This window comes from Puma concolor, chromosome A1 (assembly GCF_028749965.1).
Source record: "Puma concolor isolate L17-30 chromosome A1, mPumCon1.1.hap2, whole genome shotgun sequence".
NCBI classification, from domain to species: Eukaryota; Metazoa; Chordata; class Mammalia; order Carnivora; family Felidae; genus Puma; species Puma concolor.
The window spans coordinates 213,833,984-213,856,866 of record NC_141667.1 but is presented as its reverse complement, the minus strand read 5'-3'; the positions used below and the strand labels follow the sequence as shown (position 1 = coordinate 213,856,866).

Below are 22,883 nucleotides of genomic sequence, written 5' to 3'. Positions count from 1 at the left end.
CACAGACTGTGAGATCATGACCTGAGCCGAAGCCGGACGCTCAACCGACTGAGCCACCCAGGCACCCCTAAACCAAAAATCTTTTTTTTTTTTTTTTTTTTTTTTTTTTTAAATTTTTTTTTTTTTTTTTTCAACGTTTATTTATTTTTGGGACAGAGAGAGACAGAGCATGAACGGGGGAGGGGCAGAGAGAGAGGGAGACACAGAATCGGAAACAGGCTCCAGGCTCTGAGCCATCAGCCCAGAGCCCGACGCGGGGCTCGAACTCACGGACCGCGAGATCGTGACCTGGCTGAAGTCGGACGCTTAACCGACTGCGCCACCCAGGCGCCCCTAAACCAAAAATCTTAATAGGAAAAGTTAGGCTGAGCATCACAGATAAACAAATTGAAGTGCTATTTGGAAGAACAAAATATAAGAACACTTCATTTTGAAGTATCATTGTAAAGTGACACAGGTCCCAAATGTGGGGAGCAGAAACTTAATCTTTTATTCATTGAAGCTTCGACTAGAAAGAAATAGAATGGATTAAGGGAAGAACATTGCTGTATTTGTCATCTATTGCTAAAGTTCTTTACAGACATTATCTAATTTAATATTCACAACTTAAAAGGTAGCTGTGATGAATTTTCTCTACTTTATAGACGGAGACCTTGAGGCTTGGAGAGATTCAGTATGCATACAAAGCTAATTAAGTAATAGAGCTAGGATTTGAATCTATGTCCATCAGTTCCAAAGCCTGTTGTGCCACAGTCCTCTAGAATCTCAACCTTCAAGAATGTCCTGAACAGACAGGATCCTGGAAGGCACTCAGGCCAAAGAAGAGAAAGGAGGAAAAGTTCCACCAATTGCTAGAAAATGATGGAAAGTTTGCAGATAAGCAAGAAAGCCAAACTATTCAAATCCTGTTTCTGGCATCTTCAAGGAGAACGAGCTACACACAAGAGAAGAGACTAGTCCTGTATGGTTGAACCAAAAGTAAAGGAAAAGAGTTTAAATCTTAAAGATGATACAATTGATATCCAAGCCACAAAGGAATTTGCAAATGTCGTCTCAGTATTGCTACCAATAATCTTGAGAAATGATGAAGAATGGGACATTTATCAGAAGGACAGAGGTGGGTAAAAGTTATTCTTTCAAACAAAGGAAAAAAGGTAAATCGATTTCAGATGAATACTTCAACTGCCTACTAAATCTAGAAATTTCCAGTGTAGTTTAAATTCTGTAAGTCCAACATAGACCCTGTCATTTTCCCCTCTCAAATCTCCTTTTCCTCCTGAATCCTATGGTTCCTTGAAAGGCTCCATAATCCATCCAGCCATTTGGTAGAAACCTTAGAGTCGCCCTGTCTCATAATTCAGGCCATTTAGCAAGTTTAGATCCTAATCTATCTTAAGTCTCTCTTCTTCCCATGTCTATTACCTCAATCAGCTGTTTCCTGTCAGGACCATTCCAAGAGTGTTCACCCTGCCCCTGCTTTGCTGTCTTGCAGACAACGCTCCACATTGCTTCCAGAAACATTCTGATAAAGACTTGGCTCTTCTTCACCTCTCCATCCACGTATCCCACTCTATCACATATACCATGCCACCCTGGTTTCCTGAGATTTCCTAAAAATACTATGCACTCACACTCCTCTGGGCCTCTGCCCAGGCTTGTTCCCATGTTTAGAATGCTCCTTCTCTTACTCTCCGCCCAAGACTTGGCTGGGAGATCACTTCTTCCAGGCAGCCCTCCCTTACTTTTGTGGCCTCCTCTGTTCATCCACAGCGCCCCACTGTGAGTCTTGTAAGTCCTTTGGCCACACTTTTCCCTACTACCCTGCCAGCAAATTAAGAAGAGGGACCACAACACAGGCATTTTGTCATCCCCAGGGCTTAATATGGAGGTTGGCATGTAGCAAAGACTCAAAATTATTTGCTGAATATTAAATGAGTAAGTTTTGAAAATAGATGAGTGAGCCTGATTTTCATCTTTTACAAAATTAAACAAACAGACTAGTGAATATATGGGGAACCAAACTAGGTTGACCAAACTAGGTTGACCAAGTCTGGCCAACCTTCACTTCCCTTTTTTTGATAAGGTTATTTGGTTAGTTGACAGGAAGTTAATATAGGAAGTATATTTGGTTTCAAGGGAGATAATATAGGAAGTATATTTTGGTCTCAAGAAAATGCTGTAGCTCTATTTTTGATTTTTTGAAAAACCACCATATTGTTTTCCATCATATGTTAATTAGCTTGATTATGGTAATTATTTTACAATGTATACATATATCAAATTATCACATGTATACCTTGTGTATATAAGTGATTTTATTTGTCACTTATCCCTCACCAACCTGGAAAAGAAACAAAAACAACCCCATTGTAACGTGGAGTCCACAGAAGTTGTTTGTAGTACCCTAAAATTAATCTCTCTGTGAATAAGAAGCTGGGAGGTACAGTAATGCAGTTCTGTGCATATAGCTGCCTATTCATTTTCCTTTACCTTGCTTCGAAGCTACTTAGTATCTTGTAGTTATACTTTATTCTAATTCTGAATGTTGGTCTCCACCTATAGGGAGGAATGCATATCTTTTCTCTTATATCTCCAACTTCTAGTACATTCTAGGTTTCTAACAAATATTTAAAGAGCTTTGCTTTCCTTCTTTTCTTTTTCAAGATTTTTATCAGTGACCAGATGAAGTGTGGGAAGAATATAATAGCTACCACTACCAGAACACTAAATAGGCCAGACATGATGCGACAAGACACGGTGGGTCTCATTAAACCTTCACAAAGACGTGCAAAGTTAGCTCTTATTATCACCATTTGGTAGAGAAGATTTAGGTGAAGATTAGGTGGTAAGAAACTTGTCCATGGTTGCCCACCCCCCCTTCCTCCATTGAAGTTTACTCCCTCTCATAGTGATTTATATCTGTTCTACATTCATGGAACTTGGTTTTTTGCTTGTTTGTTTAATCTTTTCCCTTTTTTGTCTACTAAAATTAATTTCTGTGCTGTCTCCCAATCTCCAGATATGTCTTTTGGAAACCGATTCTCGGACTCTTCCCACCCCCACACCCCCAAACCTCCTTGCAAGCAGGATTAATGTCTGTATTTCTTTCTACATTCCATAACCATTTAATAATTACAAGGTAACATATCAGTAAGTAGTATAGTGTAAAGATTGTGTAAAACTGGGGAAATAAACAATAACAGAAAGAGCATTGTGTGTTAGGTAACATTAGGCAAGCTCCCCACTGGGGTTCAGGAAGTCCAAGGTCTGTTGGACAGAGAACACAGGGTGTGCACCTGTACGTGTTGGCGGGGGTCTAATGAAGGAGCGCAGTCCTTAAGGAGGCATGAATGAGGCAGCAAATGCGGAAGGGGAGTAAATGCATCTCTCTTAGATACCCCCGAACAACTGAAATTATGTATCAAAAGTAAAAAAGCACATTTGCCAAGGCTAGAGTTCTCCCCGCCCACAGCCGGCAGGCCCACCATACCTAGTGATGAGCTCCTCTGCTGCCTGGGAGCATAGCTGCATCTGGGATACCTCCTCTGTTGCCAAGTCAACGGCATGCTGGATGTACAAATGGGTTCGAAGAACTGGTTTACCGGAATCACACTTCTGTTTATCTTCCCAAGATTTTAGAGTGCTTTCAAAAGCCTATTTACAATCAATATTGCAAGGAATTGTTAGTTTGAAGCTCTGAGACCCAAATAAGTGTGTATTTAGATGTTACATGAATGACTTTGAAACTATTGCTGTTTTCCTAATCTAAAGCCTCATTAAAGAAATCATAAGATACAAAAAAGGTATCTTAAAGTTTTCCAGTGTTATCAGAATACGTAATGTGATCAATGACAATGAATGTATCACTGAAAGTTTTTAAAAAGACAGCTTCAATTTATGCTTCAATCTTTACATGCATAATGGATAAGATGGGTGTTGGCAGTCTTATCTGTTATGGGTGTAACCTTAATTAAAACATGTATTCTGGAAAAGGCAAAACTGTGGAGGCAGTAAAAAGGTAGATGGTTGCCAAGGGTTGAGGTAAGGGAGGGAGTGGTGGATGATAGGTGGAGGACCGGGAATTTTTAGGACAGTGAAACTATCCTGTAGGATACTATAATGGTAGATACAAGTGATTACAGATTTATCAAAAACTATAAAACATACAGCATGAAGAGTAAACTATGAACTTCAGTTAATAATTATCAATATTGCCTCATCAACTGTAATAAATGTACCACATTAATACAACATGTTAATAATAAGGGACTATATGTCCATGAGGCAAGGAGGTATATGGGAACAGAATTAGAATTCTCAGTATTTTCTGATCAATTTCTCTGTAAACCTAAAAGAAACAATAAAAATATAGTCTATTAACTTTTTTAAAAAATTAAATGTTCATATTTAAAACTACAATGACTTGTCAGATTTAAGAGATAATTTAAATATTTTTCCGTGGTTTCTATTTTTCATAACAATTGAATATTTTTTAAAACTCTTGATAAAAATCTAGAAGAATATTTTTTTACATACCCTGTCCCTTGTTAGCATCTGAGCTCTGTTTTTGTGCACAATTTTGATAATCCCTGGAGGCTGAACCCATGCTTCGCCATCTACCTGCACTGGGACTCCCTCATCACCAAATATAGTGATTTTTACTGTACGGCACTGAAATAAAACAAGTCATTTTAGAGAACAAATCATCCTGAGAAACCGACAATCGGCATTCAAGCTTGACTTTTTGTCCATTCCGTGGAATGGAATGTCTATTTTTCCACTTACCACGGCACGGTAACAACTGACACGACAAGAAAGTTCATATTTTATAGATGAACAGACAGCGTAGGAGTCATTTGGAATAGCTTCCCCAGTGGCCCGAGTAGTGAGGTCAGGTCTGATCAGAGAAAACAAACCTGGGCTATTCGATGATGCTGCAGTTTAATGACCCTGGAAACTGCCATTTGCATGCTATCAAATATTGCAACGACTTCCAGGATCTTGTCATCAAATGATGGTGCAGCAAATATCTGAAAAGAAAACCTATATTACATTTCCCCTGATGAGGTTAAGGTTTCGATGAAGTGGCACATCAGCAATGTAAAGTCTGCAATATACATAGTAAAACCTACAGAAATAGTAAGCAGGAAAGTAAGTCAATTTTAATAGGAAATGATAGTCCAAGGACCACCCCCCCAAAAAAAACCCACTGTAGATGATTTAATGTAAACAAACTTAATACAAAAGATTTAAAACCCACATGGATAAAATGTTCATGCCGTTCATAAAGCACTCTTTAAACCAGTGAACTATTCTATTCTAAATAATCCATCTTGGGGGGACCTGGGTGGCTCAGTTGGTTGAGCATCTGACTTTGGCTCAGGTCATGATCTCCCCATTTGTGACTTCGAGCTCTGTGTAGGGCTCTGTGCTGACAGCTCAGAGCTTGGAGCCTGCTTCGGATTCTGGGTCTCCCTCTTGCTCTGCCCCTCCCCTGCTCATGCTCGGTTTCTCTCTCTCTCTCAAAAATAAAATAAACATTAAAAAATTTTAAATAATCCATCTTGGCATAAAATGCATCGAATATCTGTTCACACATAACTCAGATGTCTTGACAAAATGATGCATGTAATTTCAGGAAACCTAAAATACCCAGTTTACCTGGCATATTCTAAGGGAAATCCTTCAATGTTTACAAGCAATATGTATAATGTGCTTTATATATTAATATGACAACTTTTTAGGGCATTTGAGAAGATGGTAACAGACACCTCAGAGGATAAAAATGATGCAGGCTTACTTTGCTTTGATGTTAAATGCATTCCCACAAAATCAATTTAATCAAACAATTTAAATTCTGGCTGTCTTACTTTGTCCCCTTTATTCTCTCTTTGACTATATGATAAACAATTATGCCTCGGAAAAAAAAATTATTCAGCATAAAGCAGTATCTAAATTAAAACTGAAAATATCAGGGCATGAATTTGCAAACATTGATGATTTCTTGTCATTAAAAAAATTTTTTTTCAATGTTTACTTATTTTTGAGAGACAGAGCATGAGCAGGGGGTAGAGAGAGAGGGAGACACAAAATGCCAAGCAGGCTCCAGGCTCTGAGCTGTCAGCACAGAGCCTGATATGGGGCTCGAGCTCACAAACCGTGAGATCATGACCTGAGCTGAAGTCAGAGGCCTAACTGACTGAGCCACCCAGGTACCCCGATTTCTTATCATTTTTGTTAGCAGACTGCGTGGTTTTATTTTTTTAATTAATTAATTAATTAAAATTTTACTTTTTAAATTTACATCCAAGTTAGTTAACATATAGTGCAACAATTATTTCAGGAGTAGATTGAGACTGCGTGGTTTTAAATCCTGTCTGTGCTACTTCCTGTGTGAACTTTGTGTCAGTTTCTTCACTGGTAAAATTTAGATAAAAATCGTGATTGTCAGTAATGAATGTGAAGCTCTCAGAACACTGTCTGATTACCTAGGAGGAGTCATTAGCTTTATTTACCTTTATCGCCTTGATTTCTTCCCTTTAAGATATTTAAGAGTGGAAGAGTAGTTACAGGCTGACAAAAAGTTCACAGCTAATGTAAATTTTATAGTTGTTACATTATTTACATTATTATATGCGTTACATTGTTAAGTTGTGTTTTTTTCTCCTTTGGCAGGAAAGTCTAAAAGGACGAAAAACATAGACCTAAATGTTAACGGCCAAATGAGCCCTGTTAACATTTCTAAAAATAAAAATAATAGCCACATAGATGTAGAGTTAAAAATACAGAAAGGTATTTTGGCAGGCAGAATAACGTCTCCCTTTCTACCCCAAAAATGTCCATGTTCAAATCTGCAGAAGTAGTGAATGTTACTTTACGTGGCCAAAGAGACTTTGCAGATGTGGTTACAGAGGGAACCGTGAGAAGGGGAGATTACCCTGGATGATGCAGTGGGCCCAATGTAATCACAACAGTCATTCAAAGTGGAAGAGAAGGGCAGGAGGGGAGATCAGAATGATGCACTGTGAGACTCAACCCGCCTTTGTTGGCTTTGGAGACGTTGGAAGGGGCCATGAACCAAGGAATACGGGCAGCCTCTGGAATCTAGAAGGCGCAAGGAAATACTTACATCATCTTCTTTAGTTCCACCCCAAAAGTTGGTGCCTCCGGCATAGCTGGGAATGTTCAACACTGCTATTCCTTGCAGACTGGGGAGAGGGATATACTGCCCATCACACTGTAAGGTAAAGAGCTTAGAAGTTAGAGAAAAAGAGCAAAACCACTAGTTGGGAAGCCACTAGAATGCCAAAGACAAAGGATGATGGAGGGAAGTGTGTTGGTAATGTTTGCTCTCCTAGAAACATATTCCTACACATTACCTTTATCTTATTTTTTTAACTAAAAAAAATTTAAGGTGTAAATTACTATAGTTGTTACAGAAAACCAACCTTAAAAATATTAACTTTTCTGCCCAGATCAGGCGGCACTTTTCTTTTTTTTTCAAGTCACTTACATTTTCACTTGTATTAGGGTCATCTTTGTGCTTATTATAAGCATCCTTTTGAAAGCAAGCTGAGTGAGGGCGTCTGGGTCCTAGCCACCCCGTCTAGCCCCTCTCAGAACTCCTGCTACTGGGCTGCCACTCTGTCACTAACGGTGGCTGGCCAAAACTCCGGGTGAGTTTCTCCAGTAGCCAAAACCAAAGCCAGGGAGAGAAAAACCATGCATGTCAGGAAGTATCTTATACTTACTGTGTCTTCTAATTAATCACAAAAATGAAAACTAAATTACCACTGAAATAGGAAACAAATATCATATGGCTGGTGAGTAATTATACATGACATGTAAGTCAATTCTCAATCCTTCACCTTAAAAAAGAAGAGCTTGCAGATGTCATTCTTAAAATAGGGGCTATATTGTCATTAAATAATTCCTGCAATAAAAGATAATTAACATAACTTTATAACATTGCCTTTTAATACCCAATCAAAATCATCTCCACTCCTTAGAACAAATGAAAATCCAATTCCAATCCATATTCAACCACTTGAAATAACTGAGAACATTTTATGCTTGATTGTACTCCTATAGGTATTTTTTACACCTTCTTTTCTTTTTCATAAAAACACATTCAAAGGTCTATACTCTATCCAAAGGGCCAATCATGGTACACAGCAGGTGCTCAATGTGTATTTCTTAAAATAAACACGCATTAAGTATTTAGTAGAATAATGAACTTTTTCTGAATCCAATAAATTGAACAGGTAGCTCTGTGTGCTTTAGAACAGCTGTTCAAATCATATCACTAACTTAAAGGAAATGGAAAAAATGCCAGTAACATCCATCTTAATTTTTAAATATATTTTTTAATGTTTATTTATTTTTGAGAGAGGGAGACAGAGCATGAGCAGGGGAGGGGCAGAGACAGGGAGACACAGAATCCAAAGCGGGCTCCAGGCTCTGAGCTGTCAGCACAGAGCCCGACGCCAGGCACGCTCGAACTCAGGAATCACGAGATCATGACCTGAGTTGAAGTCAGACCCTTAACCGACTGAGCCACCCAGGCACCCCACATCCATCTTAATTTTATAAGCGGTGATAAATCAAACTAGCTGATCATGTGGTTATGTTCTAGTGTGGAAGGCATAACGGATTTATCTTTACTAAAACATTTAGTTGATAATGAATGAGCCAGTGCTCATTCCAGTATTAAGATAACACCTAAAATAATAACGCTCTGTTTAATCTACATACTTCTCTGTACGTAGGCTATACCTTAATTTAAAATATCTGGCTATAAAAAGACACAAGAAAGAAAGACATGCATATTGGCATAAACTATGAATCCTGGACCAAGGGTGAAAGAAAATAAAAGTCACAGAAGTTAGTAGACTTTTCAGAGCCATGTCTCCAACCATCTTTCTCCTCTTATTGGAGGAGATTAAATAACTTTTGCTGTCCTTAATTTCCCATTTAAATTAGTAAAAAACTACTGAAAAATTTAAATGCTCAAGATCTCTTTTTAGTTTACTATTGTTAGAAATAATTGGAATGAATATACATTTGAATTAAGAGTCTATTTACTATAAATGTTTTTTTCAGGGATTTCTGAAACATTAGGCCATCATAGAATTGGGTCAAGATTTATAAACTTAAATGAGAAAATCTGTGAGAATCTGTTACAAATGCTCTCCTATAAATGCACTCTCATGGCTGCACCTTCTCACGGGGCACCAAGACTCCACAGTAGCATCCAGATTTCAGGCGCCAATGATAATGGTAAGTGTATTGGTCATATCCAGGATCTAGCCCTCCCTTAGTATAAAGTTGGTAATCACTTCCACTGAGTGTTTAAACACTCAAAGAGGAATTGAAGCCAATTGAGTTGCCCAAATGAAGTTATTTTTCTAAGTAAGATAACATGAAATATCTTTACTTCAAGATGAACTTACCTCAAGTTGAACTCTCTGTTCTAAATTCTTATATGACCTTTGTAATAACTCCCGGGTTCCGAGGACTCCATACCACATCAAGTTTTTAGTTCGGCTCCTGAAAATAAATATTGGCAGACATTTCAATAGCTATTATTTATTCATCTTTAAAGGCAGAGCAAGCAAAAGAGGTAATAAATGAAATTAAAGTGAAATTGCCTTCCTGTAATAACATTATAACTATTACCCAAAATTACCTGCATTTTTCAGGGTGTTCTTCTCTCTTATTATTAAATTCTAATGAAATTTTTGCGTCTAATCCAATCCCAAAGTAATTGTTCATGACACATTTTTCTGAATATCCATCTCTGTGATAATATGGAAAAGTACATAAGAGTCAATTTCAGATTCATAACAATTACAACTTGCACACAAAACAGCACTTAAAACCATTTAAGTTTCCATTCCTTACAGAAGAGAGTAAAACTTAGCAGGAATTATTTCCTGTTCATATGCCATGTGTACAACCCCAGTACATATGTGTAATTTTTGGTACATGTGGTAAAAGGGATAGGGGGCCAAGCAGAGACAGAATCATAGTAACGCTTTTCTAAAACTTGTAATAAAACCTTGGTTCTTTTACTTCCTACGTGAACCCTTTACTACATACATAAGTGGGAGGGTCTTGCAGTCAGGTGCCAATCCTCCTTTCTTGATCATTAGAAAGTCTCATCCGCTGTACTCTTATCAATGGACCAACTATATGTTAACTAACATGAATTTAAATTAAAAAAATATGGTGACGTCTTTGAGGAGTGTCATTAGAGAAATGAGATGTAACAAGAGAAAGATTATATGCAGAAGTAAAAGTTCATACTGAACTGCCAAAAAAAAAAAAAAACCCAAAACAAAAAACAAACAAAAAAACACCTGTACTTTTAAGAAGGGAAGAGATCAATGTGGGCCAGATGCTTCCTGAAATAAATAATACAATATTCCAGGGAAAAGTGAATACAGGTATGCTTCATTTTGCCATAGGGAAATGGGCTAGACAGGACCTACCTTGAGAACAGATCCTGAAAACAACTGTGTTTCAAATGCATCAATGTACTCATCATCATCAACTTTTGAAATTTTCTGATGACCCCCTTTTTTTTTTTTAGCGTTTATTTATTTTTTGAGACAGAGAGAGACAGAGCATGAATGGGGGGAGGGTCAGAGAGAGAGAGGGAGACACAGAATCTGAAACAGGCTTCAGGCTCCGAGCTGTCAGCACAGAGCCCGACGCGGGGCTCGAACTCGTGAACCACGAGATCATGACCTGAGCCGAAGTCGGACACTTAACGACTGAGCCACCCAGGCGCCCCTGATGACCCTTTTTATATGGGGAAGCATATTTCTTGTAACGCATTGACAATTGTACCGTTCGTATAAAGTAGAAACAAGAAAAGTCAAAACGAGATATTTACAAAAGTATTTCCTTACACGGAATCTGGATCTGGGTCAATAAATGGCGTTGCACCAAAAGGATCAATATTTGCCAGTAACATTTTGTTGATAATAGAACTCCCAGCAATTGAGGCAGCTAATCCTGCTCTTAAACCTGGACAGAAAAATAAATACATACAGGATCACATGTTAAGAAAAAAGATAAAGAAAGAGCCAGTGCATTGTTTTCAGGCTTCACCTCAGATACCTTGCCCCCAAAGCATGATTTTCAGTGTCTAATCTTCTCATTATTCAAAACCAAAAACTATAACATTGGTGATTACAACCAGGATCCATATGTTGTCATAAAAAATGCAGCTGATGAAGACTCAAATAAGAGTCTCTTTGTGACAGTTTCTCATTTACCATTCTAGTGATTCTATACTTCAACAAGTAAATATTACCTCCTATGTTATAGCAAATAAGGCGGTAAATCTGTAAGGAATTTGCAATAAAGGCTGAATTAGCAAGAATGTCACGGTGTTACTACTTCCATACGCTCAAAGCATAGATAATAATATTCAATTAAAAGTATTAACAGATATACTAAGTGAAATCCCAGTGTTGGTATCAACGGTAAGTATGAAAATATTAAGCACAGGTATTTAAGAGCAGTATTGAACGCAAAAAAAGTGAAGCATTTATCTTACCTCTACATATGTAAAACCTCAAATTTATTTCAACAAGCAGTTAGCTTTCTACTAAGTAGTTACGATATTCAAAGCTAATCAATTTTATGATCTACCCAACCCAAAACTGAGGCTAGAAGCATTAAACTCTGCAAAGAAGAAAAATAACAAGGGCCTAAGGGAATAAACAAACAAAAAGGAAAGAATAGTGAAGAAAAGTATGTCCTGGAATTGAGAACCACTAGGAAATTAGGAAAAAAGTCCTTTTTTTAAGCCAATATTCCTTTCCTCAACAGTGTGGTCTTCTTAGAAGAAAATTATTCATTATTTCAGCTACAAAGTTTAGCTGGTTATTAAATAATCAAAATGAATTTTATTCTGTCATTTATTTTCATAGTTTTGAATCTGCCACAGCAGACTTAGTTATGCCAGTTTCTTTTATGTCTACATAAGTAAATAAATGGACAAAGCCACTATTTTGGTAAGAAAAGACGCACTTTAGACAGGTGAAGAATCAGGCTCCAGCCACAGAAAAGGATGATATTTTCTAAAATGTTTTAAGGTCAGGCATATTTACAGCTTTAGCCAGAAAGGTCATCTCATGGTTTCAGGTTTGAATAGAAATATAACCTCTAGACGTGGAGGTCTTTTTCCAGAATCAAACATGTTATGGGTTTATCTACTTTAATATTTCACTGAGATATAATTCACATACCATGAAATTCACCTTTTAAGTAAGTGCATAATTTGGCTGTTTGTAGTATATACACAAAGTTGTGCAATGATCACTACCATCACATTTAGAACATTTTTTATTACTCTACAAAAAACACCCCGTACCTGTTAGTAGTCATTTTCCTTGCCCCCAATTCCCCACATCCTCAAACCCTGGAAACCACTCACCTATGTTCTCTCGGGACTTGACTACTCTGGGCATTTTATATAAATGTAATCATATAGTATGTGGCTTTTTATGTCAAGCTTCTTTCACTAGGCATAATGTTTTCAGAGGTATTCATGTTGCAGCATGTATCAGTGCTTCATTCTTTTTTTTAAAGATTTTATTTTTAAGTAATCTCTACACCCAACACGGGGCTCAAACTCACAACCCTGAGATGAAGAGTTGCATACTCCCCTGACTGAGCCAGCCAGCACCCCCGTTCTTTGTTCTTTTTAATGGATGACTAATAGTCCACTGTATGGATATTGTACATTTTGTTTTTCCATTCATCAATTGATGATTATTTGGGTTGTTTCTTCTATTTGGCTATTATGAGTAATGTTGCTATAAACAGTAACGTACAAGTTTTTGTGTAGACGTGTATTTTCACTTCTCATGGGTGTATACCTAGTAGTGGGTTTTTGGGTTATATGTTAACTCTGTTTAATTCTTTGAGGAACTGCCCAACTGTTTTTGCAAAATGGCTGCACCATTTCATATGCTAACCAACAAAGTATAAAAGTTCCAATTTTTCCACATCCTTGCCAATATTTGTTATTATCTGCCTTTTTTGATCATAGCCATCCCAGTAAAGTGAAGTGGTATTTCACTGTGGTTTTGATTTGCATTACCCTGATGACTAATGAAGATGAGCATCTTTCCATGTGTTTATTGGCCACTTGAATATCTTTTTGCAAGAGATCCTTTGCCCATTTTTAAATTGAAGTATTTGTCTTTACCGTTGAATTTTAAGAGCTCTTTATATATTTTGAATACTAGTCCCTTATCACATATACTATTTACAAATATTTTCCTTTATCCTATGGATTGTCTTCTTTCTTTCTTCCTTTTCATTTATCCTTTTTGATTTATGAGAGGAGAAAGTTTCATGGAAAGCCACAACAACCCAGAATCTGCAAAAACTAAAAATCAATGTATCATTTTGATGATGGCATATTGTCAGTTCATCAGACCAACTACCCCTCCTCACTTTGAGGGAAAATTGAAAAGCTGAGCAAAATGTAAAATGAATTTATTTGAAGATCATTAAAGAGGTAGACCAAAGATGAGGGCTTACCAACCAACCATTAGAAAAGGAGAATGACTCAGTCAGGTGAGCCCAGGACTCAGGGATAGCTCTTTTTTTGTTTTGTTTTTAACTTTTTTTCTAATTTTTATTTATTTTTTTTTGAGAGAGTGAGCACATGTGTAAACAGGGAGGGGCAGAGGGAAAGAGAATCTTAAGCTCAGCATGGAGCCTGATGCAGGGCTCAATCTCACAACTGTGAGATCGTGTCCTGAGCTGAAAGCAACAGCTGGACACTTAACCGACCGAGCCACACAGGCGTCCTTAACTTTTTACTTTATATTATTGTGGTAAGAACACTTACTATGAGACCTACCTTCTTAACAAATTTTTAAGTGTTTTAGGCAGTATTGTTAACTCTAGGTACAGTATTGTTAACTCTAGGCAGTATTGTTAACTCTAGGTACAATTTTGGACACCACATCTCGAGAACTTACCTTGCTTAACTGAAATTTTATGTAGCTTGACTGGCAACTCCCCATTTCCTCTTACTTCTAGTTGTTGGTAACCACCATTCCACTCTTTGATTTTATGGTTTTGACTATTTTAGATACTTCATGGAAGTGAATCATGTAGTACTTGCAATGTTGTGACTGAATTATTTCACTTAGCATAATTTCCTCCAGGTCCATTCACATTATGACAGATTACAGATTTTTTTTTTTAAGCTGAACAATATTCCATTGTATGTATATACCATGTGTTCTTTATCCATTCATCACTCAGTGGACATTTAGGTTGCTTTCACGTCTTGGATGTAGTGAATAGTGCTACAATAAACATGGGAGTGCTAATATCTCCTCAAAATTCTGATTTCAATTCTTTTGATAAATTCCCAGAGTGGGATTGCTGGATCATATGGTAGTCCTAATTTTAGTTTTTTAAAAAAAAAATTTTAATGTTTATTTTTGAGAGAGAGAGAGAGAGAGAGAGCAAGCAGGGGAGGAGCAGAGAGAAAGGGAGACACAGAATCCGGAGCAGGCTCCAGGCTCTGAGCTGTCAGCACAGAGCCCAATACGGGGCTTGATCCCACAAGCTGTGAGATCATTACCTGAGCTGAGATCAAGAGCTGGACACTTAACTGAGCCATCCAGGCACCTCACATCCTCCCCAACACTTGTTGCCTTTTGATTTTTTTTGTTTGTTTGTTTTTTGATAATAGCCATCCTGAGTAGTGTGACGTGACAGCTCATTATGGTTTTTAATCTGCATTTCCCTGATGGTTAGTGACTTGAACATCTTTGGTTTGGTACCAGGGTAACACTGGCCTCAAAGAATGAGGTGGAAAATGTTCCTTCCTCGTTTAGTTTTTGGAAGAGTTTGTGAACTGCTGATATTAATTCCTTAAACACTTGGCAGAGTTCATTAGTGAAGTGATTTGGACCTGGCCTTTTCTTTGTAAGAAGTTTTGTTGTAGGTCTAGTTAGATTTTCTCTTCTTGAATCGGTTTTGTGGGAATAAGCTTAGGAATTTTCTGAGCCTCTGCCAATGGGTTAACAAGGCATAAAGAATTAGAAAGTCATAGGATGTTCACACCCAAGTTTGGGTAAACAAGATTAGGTAAGTAAGATTAGATAAGGTGGAGCAAAGGCCCCAGTATAGATAGGGTGGGGCAAAAGCCCCAGTATAGGTAAGGCCTGGGCACAGGCCTCAGTATAGATAAGGTGGGACAAAGGCCCCAGTATAGGACAAATGTATATGAGGTAAACAAGATTAGGTATTCAGGGTGGAAACAACCCCCAATTTAGTACTTACAATAGCAGAAAGCTGCTTTCGCAGGAAGGAAGGACCAAATTAGGTGAACAGGTAAATAGGGCTAGCGACTGAAGCAGGGCAAAGTTGCCCAGAGGGCAACTAGCTAATTAGCAAAAGAAAGGTGCCTTGTTGACCCTGAGGTAGCATGCTCTGTCTTTCTTGTCCCCCTAGACCAGTTTAGGTAAACAGAGGTGGTGCCTCTTGTCTGCTATAAACAACCTTCTGCCTAACACCAGGATTTTGTTTTGTATTAACCCAAATCCCTAACCCCCGCATATCTTCAAAACCCCCTTTCCCTCACGCCCATGAGTTAATGTTCAGGATTTCACTGTCTCTTTGTGCACACCCATCACCACGTTTGTAAGCCTTCTGATCCTAATAAAAACAGAACTAGGACCCTTACTTGGGGCTCTTGTCTTCTCCTGGACATCAGCTTCTCTCTCGCATTTTTAATTCTGCATCCCACTTTCTTGCTAGACAAGAAAGAACTCCAGACCCAGAGTCTACAACACAGTTTTAGTAGTTTGCATGCTTCTAGGAGTTTGTCCGTTTCATTGAAGTTATCTAATTTATTGCCATGTAATGTTGATAGCTTTCCCTTATTTATAATCCTTTCTATTTCTGTAAGGTTGTTAGTCATATCTTTCCTCTTTTATTCCTGATTTCAGTAATATGAATCTTCTTTTATTTCCTTGGTCCCTCTAGATAAAGACTTGTCAATTTTGTTAAACTGTTCGCAGAACCAACTTCTGGTTTCATTGATTTTCTGTATTGTTTTGTATTTTCTTTGTCATTTATTTACACTCCAATATTTCTTCCTTCCTTCCTAGTGATTGCTTTCAGTATGTTTGCTCTTCTTTTTCCAGTTTATTAAGGTGGAGAGTTAGGTTTTGAGATCTTTCTACCTCTTTAATATAGGCCTTTACAGCTATAAATTTCCCTCCAAACACTTCTTTAACTACATCAAGTAAGTTTTGGTATGGTGTACTTTTGTTTTCATTCATATCAAAGGATTTCAAAATTTTTCTTATGGTTTTTTTTTTTCTTTAACTCACATATTGCCACATTCCCAACATTTCCATCTGTTATGGATGTCTAATTTCATTCCATTGTGGCCAAAGATCATCCTTTGTATAATATTTCAATCTTTCTAAATTTATTGAAAGTTGTTTTATGGCTTCATATATGGTCTATCCTGGAGAATGTTCCATATGCACTAGACAATGTGCAGTCTGTGGCTGTTATGTGGAGTGCATTGTAGACATTTGTTAGGTCTACTTGTTTTATGTGTCTTTCAGTTCTTCTATTTCCTTGTTGATCTCTCTCTAGTTGTTCTATTCACTACTGAGAGTGGGATACTAAAGTCTCCAACTATTATTATTTTTGAATTGCAATTCACCTTTTAAAAGAGCATGTAGGAGAGACTGACTTTAAGGGTGTAATTTGGGATCCAATCTACCCTGGAATAAATCTTGACAGTTCTCACTAGGTCAAACAACTGGAACTTAAGGAGACATCTGAGACATCTCTATTTTCCTCCTTCGCTGCTGTACAAGTTCTTTGGTTTTCACTAGCACTAACTGAATCCCGAGGTAAATTCATCTCATCAGAGCTGGCAGAGATGCCTTAGATGTTCCAAAACGAAGCGATATTAGTAGTCTAAAAATGACTACAGAGAGACCTGTGGCTTACAACTAAAAGGAAAGCTGTGGAGATACTTAAGAGGTAGTAGAACATAGGATTAGATTTACCCAAGGTGCTTAATAAATGCAGATTCTTGAGCTCTATTCTAGATAAAATTTCTCAGGGCAGGGCCCCAAAACATATATTTTAATACTTCCAAGGTAATTCTTACACATACATACACACACACACACACACACACACACACACACACACACACACAAGTCTAAGGATCTAGAGTCTGGTTGATAAGAGTGACAAGAACATTCTCTCAAAGGGACATTTATCTTTCAGACCACATTTCAATAGTTCATGGAAGTGAATACTTAATACATTTTCACAGAAATATTTAAAAAAATACCATGTTTCAGAATCTATACTACCTGGGCAGATTATTCTGGTGTTGAGCACAGGCAGGTTTTCTTTGCTGGTTGCCACAGCTGGACCAGGGCCAGAGTCAGTTTGGGAACGACTTGCCCGGCCATCTGGAGACCGAGGTGCAGGTGCAGTTTTAACTGTTGGCAAAAAGTCCCAATTATAAAAAAGATAATGGTAAAGCTATTAAAGTAAGCAAGTCCTTATAAATTCAGGACATAAGATAGTTTAATGCATGTTGAAATCAATTAGCAGAACTGAAAATATTACATTGCGTTTACCTATTCTTTTCCCTTTGTTTTCACTTTCTTGAGATTTACTGAACGGAGGGATTCTGCCACGGGTCTTGATCACTCATTTCAAACAGATGGAGATCAGTAGAACATAGACGCCTATCATAATTAAAGCTCAGTAATACTCATAATTTGAATGTGACCAACCCATAGTGTTTTATGTAGGTGATGAATCGTGGGAATCTACTCCCAAGACCAAGAGCACACTGTATACACACTGTATGTTAGCTAACTTGACAATAAATTATATATATATATATAAACAAAGATAAAAAGAAACTTTGAAGCCTGATGACTTTTGCAAATGGAACATATGTGTTATAATGTATACTACCAATGCATTCTTTTTGTCATAAATGTTGAGTGATCAGAATTAATTAACGTAGTTCCTACAGCTAATGTGCGAAACGTGAGTTAACATCGTCTTCTATACATGAAAGGAAGATGGTATTTTTTTTCAAATGAAACCGACATATGTTTCCTGCACTTCTCAATTAATTATAAATTCATAACAATGATTTACCCAGAATGGTTCTATCATATTCTTGTAAATGCTCAATACATTTAAAAAGTTATACCAAACCAGAATTTTTCTCAAAGTAAACAACAAAAAAGGAGATTTAATTCTGTCTAAACTGGGGTAATTTTTAATGGAGAGCAAATAGTATCTTTAACTCAATTAGGAGCTATTGGCAGGTGTTTTAAAAAAACCAGTAATCCTCAAACTCAATTTAAAAATACTTGAAAATTTAATTATCTTTACTCTCCCTAAGACTAATTACAAACTAACCATATTAATCTTACACTCTCTTCTGTCTCTTCAAAAACAGTCCAGTTGTACTAAAGAAAAGTAGCAGAACAGCTCACTTTTTTCTTTTTTTTGGACAGATGTGAGACCTGGGGCTAATTTCTAATAAAAACAATCTTTTGATATTCATCTCTGATCAAAAGCAGACAGCATCTTAGTGACTAAGATTGATGTAATATTGCAGGTAACTAAATTACTGTTTCATGGTTTTTCTTAAACATAACATCTCATTGATCATAGTAACATACTGTATTATACATTTCAGGCATATGAATTATTGCATAATTTAATAATATAATGAATGTTCTTAAAAAAATAACGATTATTTAATACAGAAATGCTTCAATTGCTACTGACTCCCACTAAATTGGATTACTAGCTAGAAAATAAAATCAAATATTGCAACATTAAAGACTTGTATAAATTTATGTCTATTTCAATATCAATATCTATAGTTGCATACCCATATGTTTCAGTTTTCTTTGCAGACTAAATGCAAGTGCTCAGTTCATGAGACTATATAGTAAGATGGGATGGTAGCTGGTTGGAAAACCAGCTACCGTTTTACAGTGAATGCTGAAAAACCAATCGTCCCAAGAGAGCCTTCCTTATCTTAGGGAAAATTGTCATGCAGCATATTGTAAGAATGCCATTTGCAGTCCTGCTTAAGTCAACTTCGTTAAGGGATGAAAACATACAAGTCAGCTTATTAAATTCTAGATGAAGTAAATTTGAGACGATACAATGAAGCTTCCAAAGATTTTGACAGGATGTAATGGTAGATCCAAATTGAAAAGATAAAAGTTCATAGGGATGAGCATAAACTACTATCATTAGATTTAAAAAAAATCACTTGCACAAAACAGGAGGAAAACAGGCTTATATGGCATTACTATAGAACACTCCATAACAAGAACTCTTAGGGAAGCCTTCGAAAACCAAAATTGCCCAGAATGTGTAGTGTATGGCTAGCGGTGTGCTATTATCTGGAGGGCTGCATTCAAAATGGGGCATCATATTGACCAATTGAGTGCAACCAGAAAAACAAAAAAGTTTGAAATCAAGTTAAAAATTGGTAAAAGAATTAGGAGATAATATGGAAAAGAAGATATAAGGGGAAGAAGAGGATATGATGCCATGAAAGCTGTTTTCAAAGGTCTGCCACATGGTAGAGTTATCTTCAATACTGTGAGGTAATGTACAGGAAATTGTTTTTAACTATTCATAAAGCACCACACAAACGCCAGCAGTTGTTGCTATTAACATTATCACACATAAAACTCCATTAGTTAGTGTGATCATGGGTAGAAATTTAAGAAGAAAATATAAAGCTGAATATAGAGAAAAGCTTTCTAACAATTGAGAGCTGATGTTAAGAATGGGATGTATTGAAAGTGAGTGACAGGGCATCTGGCTGGTTCAGATGGGAGAGCTTGGGACTCTTGATCTTGAGGTCATGAGTTCAAGCCCCACGCTGGGTGTAGAGATTACTTAAAAAAAAATACAATATTAAGAAAAAAACAAAAGAAAGTGAGTGGCCATCTGTCAAGAGGGTTATAAAGTATGCCTGTATTGGATTATATGCTGCGACAGGGACCGTTAAGGTCCCTACAGTCTAAGGTTATAGAGTTGGGTCGTGTGCTGAAATAGGTACACGTAAAGTCTAAAAGGGCTAAGGTTGTAGAATATGTATGCATTGGTTGCATGCCAGACATGTGAGGTCTAATTTCAAAGTTGCTAAGAGTTTCACATATAATTAAGGAGAATTCTTTGGAAGTTAATGTAATTAGTAGCAACGGCAGTGGCAGGAATAGCAATAGCACTGGTAATAGTGATAATGACTGCAAACACTCTTTCAGAGCACTATGTACCTGACTGTATTCTAGGCACTCCACATATCTTAACTTCCTCAACCTTCACAACAGGTAGGCATGTCATTATCCGCATTTCACAAACAAGGAAACCACAGAGAAATGAAGCAATCTGCCCAAGTGTATGTGTAATGAAAATAAAGCAAAAGCTTAATGAACGCAGTTCTGATTTAATAGTGTTGACTTTTCATTAGTATTATGCGATTACTTTCATATTACTTCTCAGCTTCGTTAATACTTTAATTTCTGCTTTGTTTTATTCTACTAAATTAACAGCTATTCCTTTATACAATCTGAAATATTAAAAATATAAATTCATCTTTGAACTTCAACAGGCAACTACATATTAATTTCCTGGAAAAAATAATTTTAGTAGAGATAGGGTTGTAACTAGACGTCCAGTGATTTTAGAGATTAATGTAGCAATAGGAAATTCGCAAACCATCCGAGCTGATCAGTGGAATTCAAGGGACCGCTAAGCTACTGAAATGCCAAATTCCGTGCCTGTGGGACCTACTGCTTTCACAGAATTCTCAAATGCATCTGTAGGCTAAAAACAGGTTAAAATCTGTTGATTTAGGTGTTTCTTCCTTTTTTCTTCAGGAAAATGAAGAGATTTAGCTATGGTTGGTCCCAGAATCCTTAGTTCATTATGATGATCTCCAGATTATCTGATAAAAAAGGGATGTGACTACTTGACAATACTCTAAATGTTACCTTTATTATTCTACTATTCACGAATATCTAAGCTTTAACTTTTGAAAAGCCTTGTTAAAATTAAAATACAAAGTTTATTACAAACCGATAAGCCTTTTGAAAAGTAAAAGCAGAATTACATTTTATTGAATTCCAAAATAATTAGTTTTCTTACCAGTTGAAGGCTCTTTTGCACCATCATCTTTAGATTCTTCTTTAGATTCATCTGTTTCTGTGCTATCATTATCGAATGACTGGCTAACTGGTTCACAAGGGTGAACACTCTGTTCATCCAGAACTTTAAGTAGTCGGAGAGAAATATGTTTGGACAAGTAAAAGTAAAATCCATAAATATTAATGTATGCTTAAAAAGGAAAATGAAACATAAACCAAAAGAAATTCCATATGCACAAATTAACACTAGTTGATAAGTTTGGGGTGATGTCTCTAAGTACTAGAGATTATACAACTAAATATTTAAAATTGTAAAAGTTATATTTTTACCAGAAGAAAAAAATAAAAAATTTGAGATGAAATACAAGTCCAACTACAAGTTATAACCTATAAAAGGGATTTCAATGTTAATTTTTAATTAAAGTTAACTTCAGTCCACTATTAAAATTCTAAGAGAGGTATATATATTATATTGATACAAAAAATTAAAATATAGGTGGAGCTTTTACAAACTCTTTAAAAAACAACGTAAACATTCAGGAAACAAATTTAAGAAAGTATTTTCAAAGTAGTTTACAGGTTTGATTTTCTTTGAGAACTCAACAGATTCTAATGACATAGAAGATATTTAAAATTTTATAATTATTACTTAATTTTCAATATTTCCAGTGTACTTTATCTCTGAGATGTTACTTTATTTAACATCTTTAACATATTTAACAATAAATATGCTGATCCTTACTACTAAAACAAGAGAGGGGATAGATTTCATTCTAATGGCCCTATCTTCTGTCTTGCCTGAAAATTTTCTATGTGTGTATAGCCTGACCAGTGTGAAAACTCCATTGTGCTTGCAATATAAGAATGCTGCTAACTTCTTCAAAAGCTGATTTCGTTCATGTGTACCTTTGCCGGCTTCTTCAATGACTTGCCTCACTGCTTTCTTTAAACTGTTTGCCCGCAACATTATTTCGTTTGGTCTCACAGCTTTCTGGGAGGAAGGTTTTGCAGGGTCATCGGTGAGTTGTTCTTTGTTTTCACACAAAGATTCTTCACTGGAAGATTCCACGGTATCTTCTTCTACAATGAGAGAGCTGATGCCTGGGAGAACGGGGGCAGCCTGGGAATCTGTGTGTAAAGCTTGAAGCAGTTGTTCAAGCTTTTCATTTAGGACTGAACACTAAGAAAACAAAAATACACTAATGAATCTCCATTTGGTGGGAATGGAAAATGATAATTTAAGTGAATGGCTTCTGATTTTAGAGGAAAGATGCCTATATTAATATTTACCATTAACAGGCCATCTATTATAGATTATACTTTAGATAGTTTATGGACTAAGTAATCTATCACTTTTAAAAGAAGTACAATTATGTGAATTTTTACATGCACGTCCAGAATATTCCAATTCTACCATCTTTATATAACTATTTTCCCTTAAAAGAAAGTCTCTAGGGGCGCCTGGGTGGCGCAGTCGGTTAAGCGTCCGACTTCAGCCAGGTCACGATCTCGCGGTCTGTGAGTTCGAGCCCCGCGTCAGGCTCTGGGCTGATGGCTCGGAGTCTGGAGCCTGTTTCCGATTCTGTGTCTCCCTCTCTCTCTGCCCCTCCCCCGTTCATGCTCTGTCTCTCTCTGTCCCAAAATAAATAAAAA

At 36.8% G+C, this 22,883-nt stretch overlaps 1 protein-coding gene across 7 annotated transcripts in view; it reads right to left on the bottom strand.

The window, feature by feature from the left end:
- DGKH (diacylglycerol kinase eta) overlaps positions 1-22,883 on the bottom strand; it is a 187,294-nt gene that overhangs the window by 25,383 nt on the left and 139,028 nt on the right. For all 7 annotated transcript variants that reach the window (XM_086711415.1, XM_086711431.1, XM_086711423.1 and 4 more), the window contains 10 exons: positions 22,137-22,410; positions 21,232-21,354; positions 17,397-17,528; positions 10,917-11,034; positions 9,689-9,799; positions 9,453-9,549; positions 7,130-7,237; positions 4,917-5,030; positions 4,537-4,671; positions 3,491-3,654 (listed from right to left, as the gene is read on the bottom strand). In XM_086711415.1, coding sequence (XP_086567541.1) covers positions 3,491-3,654; positions 4,537-4,671; positions 4,917-5,030; positions 7,130-7,237; positions 9,453-9,549; positions 9,689-9,799; positions 10,917-11,034; positions 17,397-17,528; positions 21,232-21,354; positions 22,137-22,410 — 1,376 coding nt within the window. The remainder of the gene's footprint in view (positions 1-3,490; positions 3,655-4,536; positions 4,672-4,916; positions 5,031-7,129; positions 7,238-9,452; positions 9,550-9,688; positions 9,800-10,916; positions 11,035-17,396; positions 17,529-21,231; positions 21,355-22,136; positions 22,411-22,883) is intronic.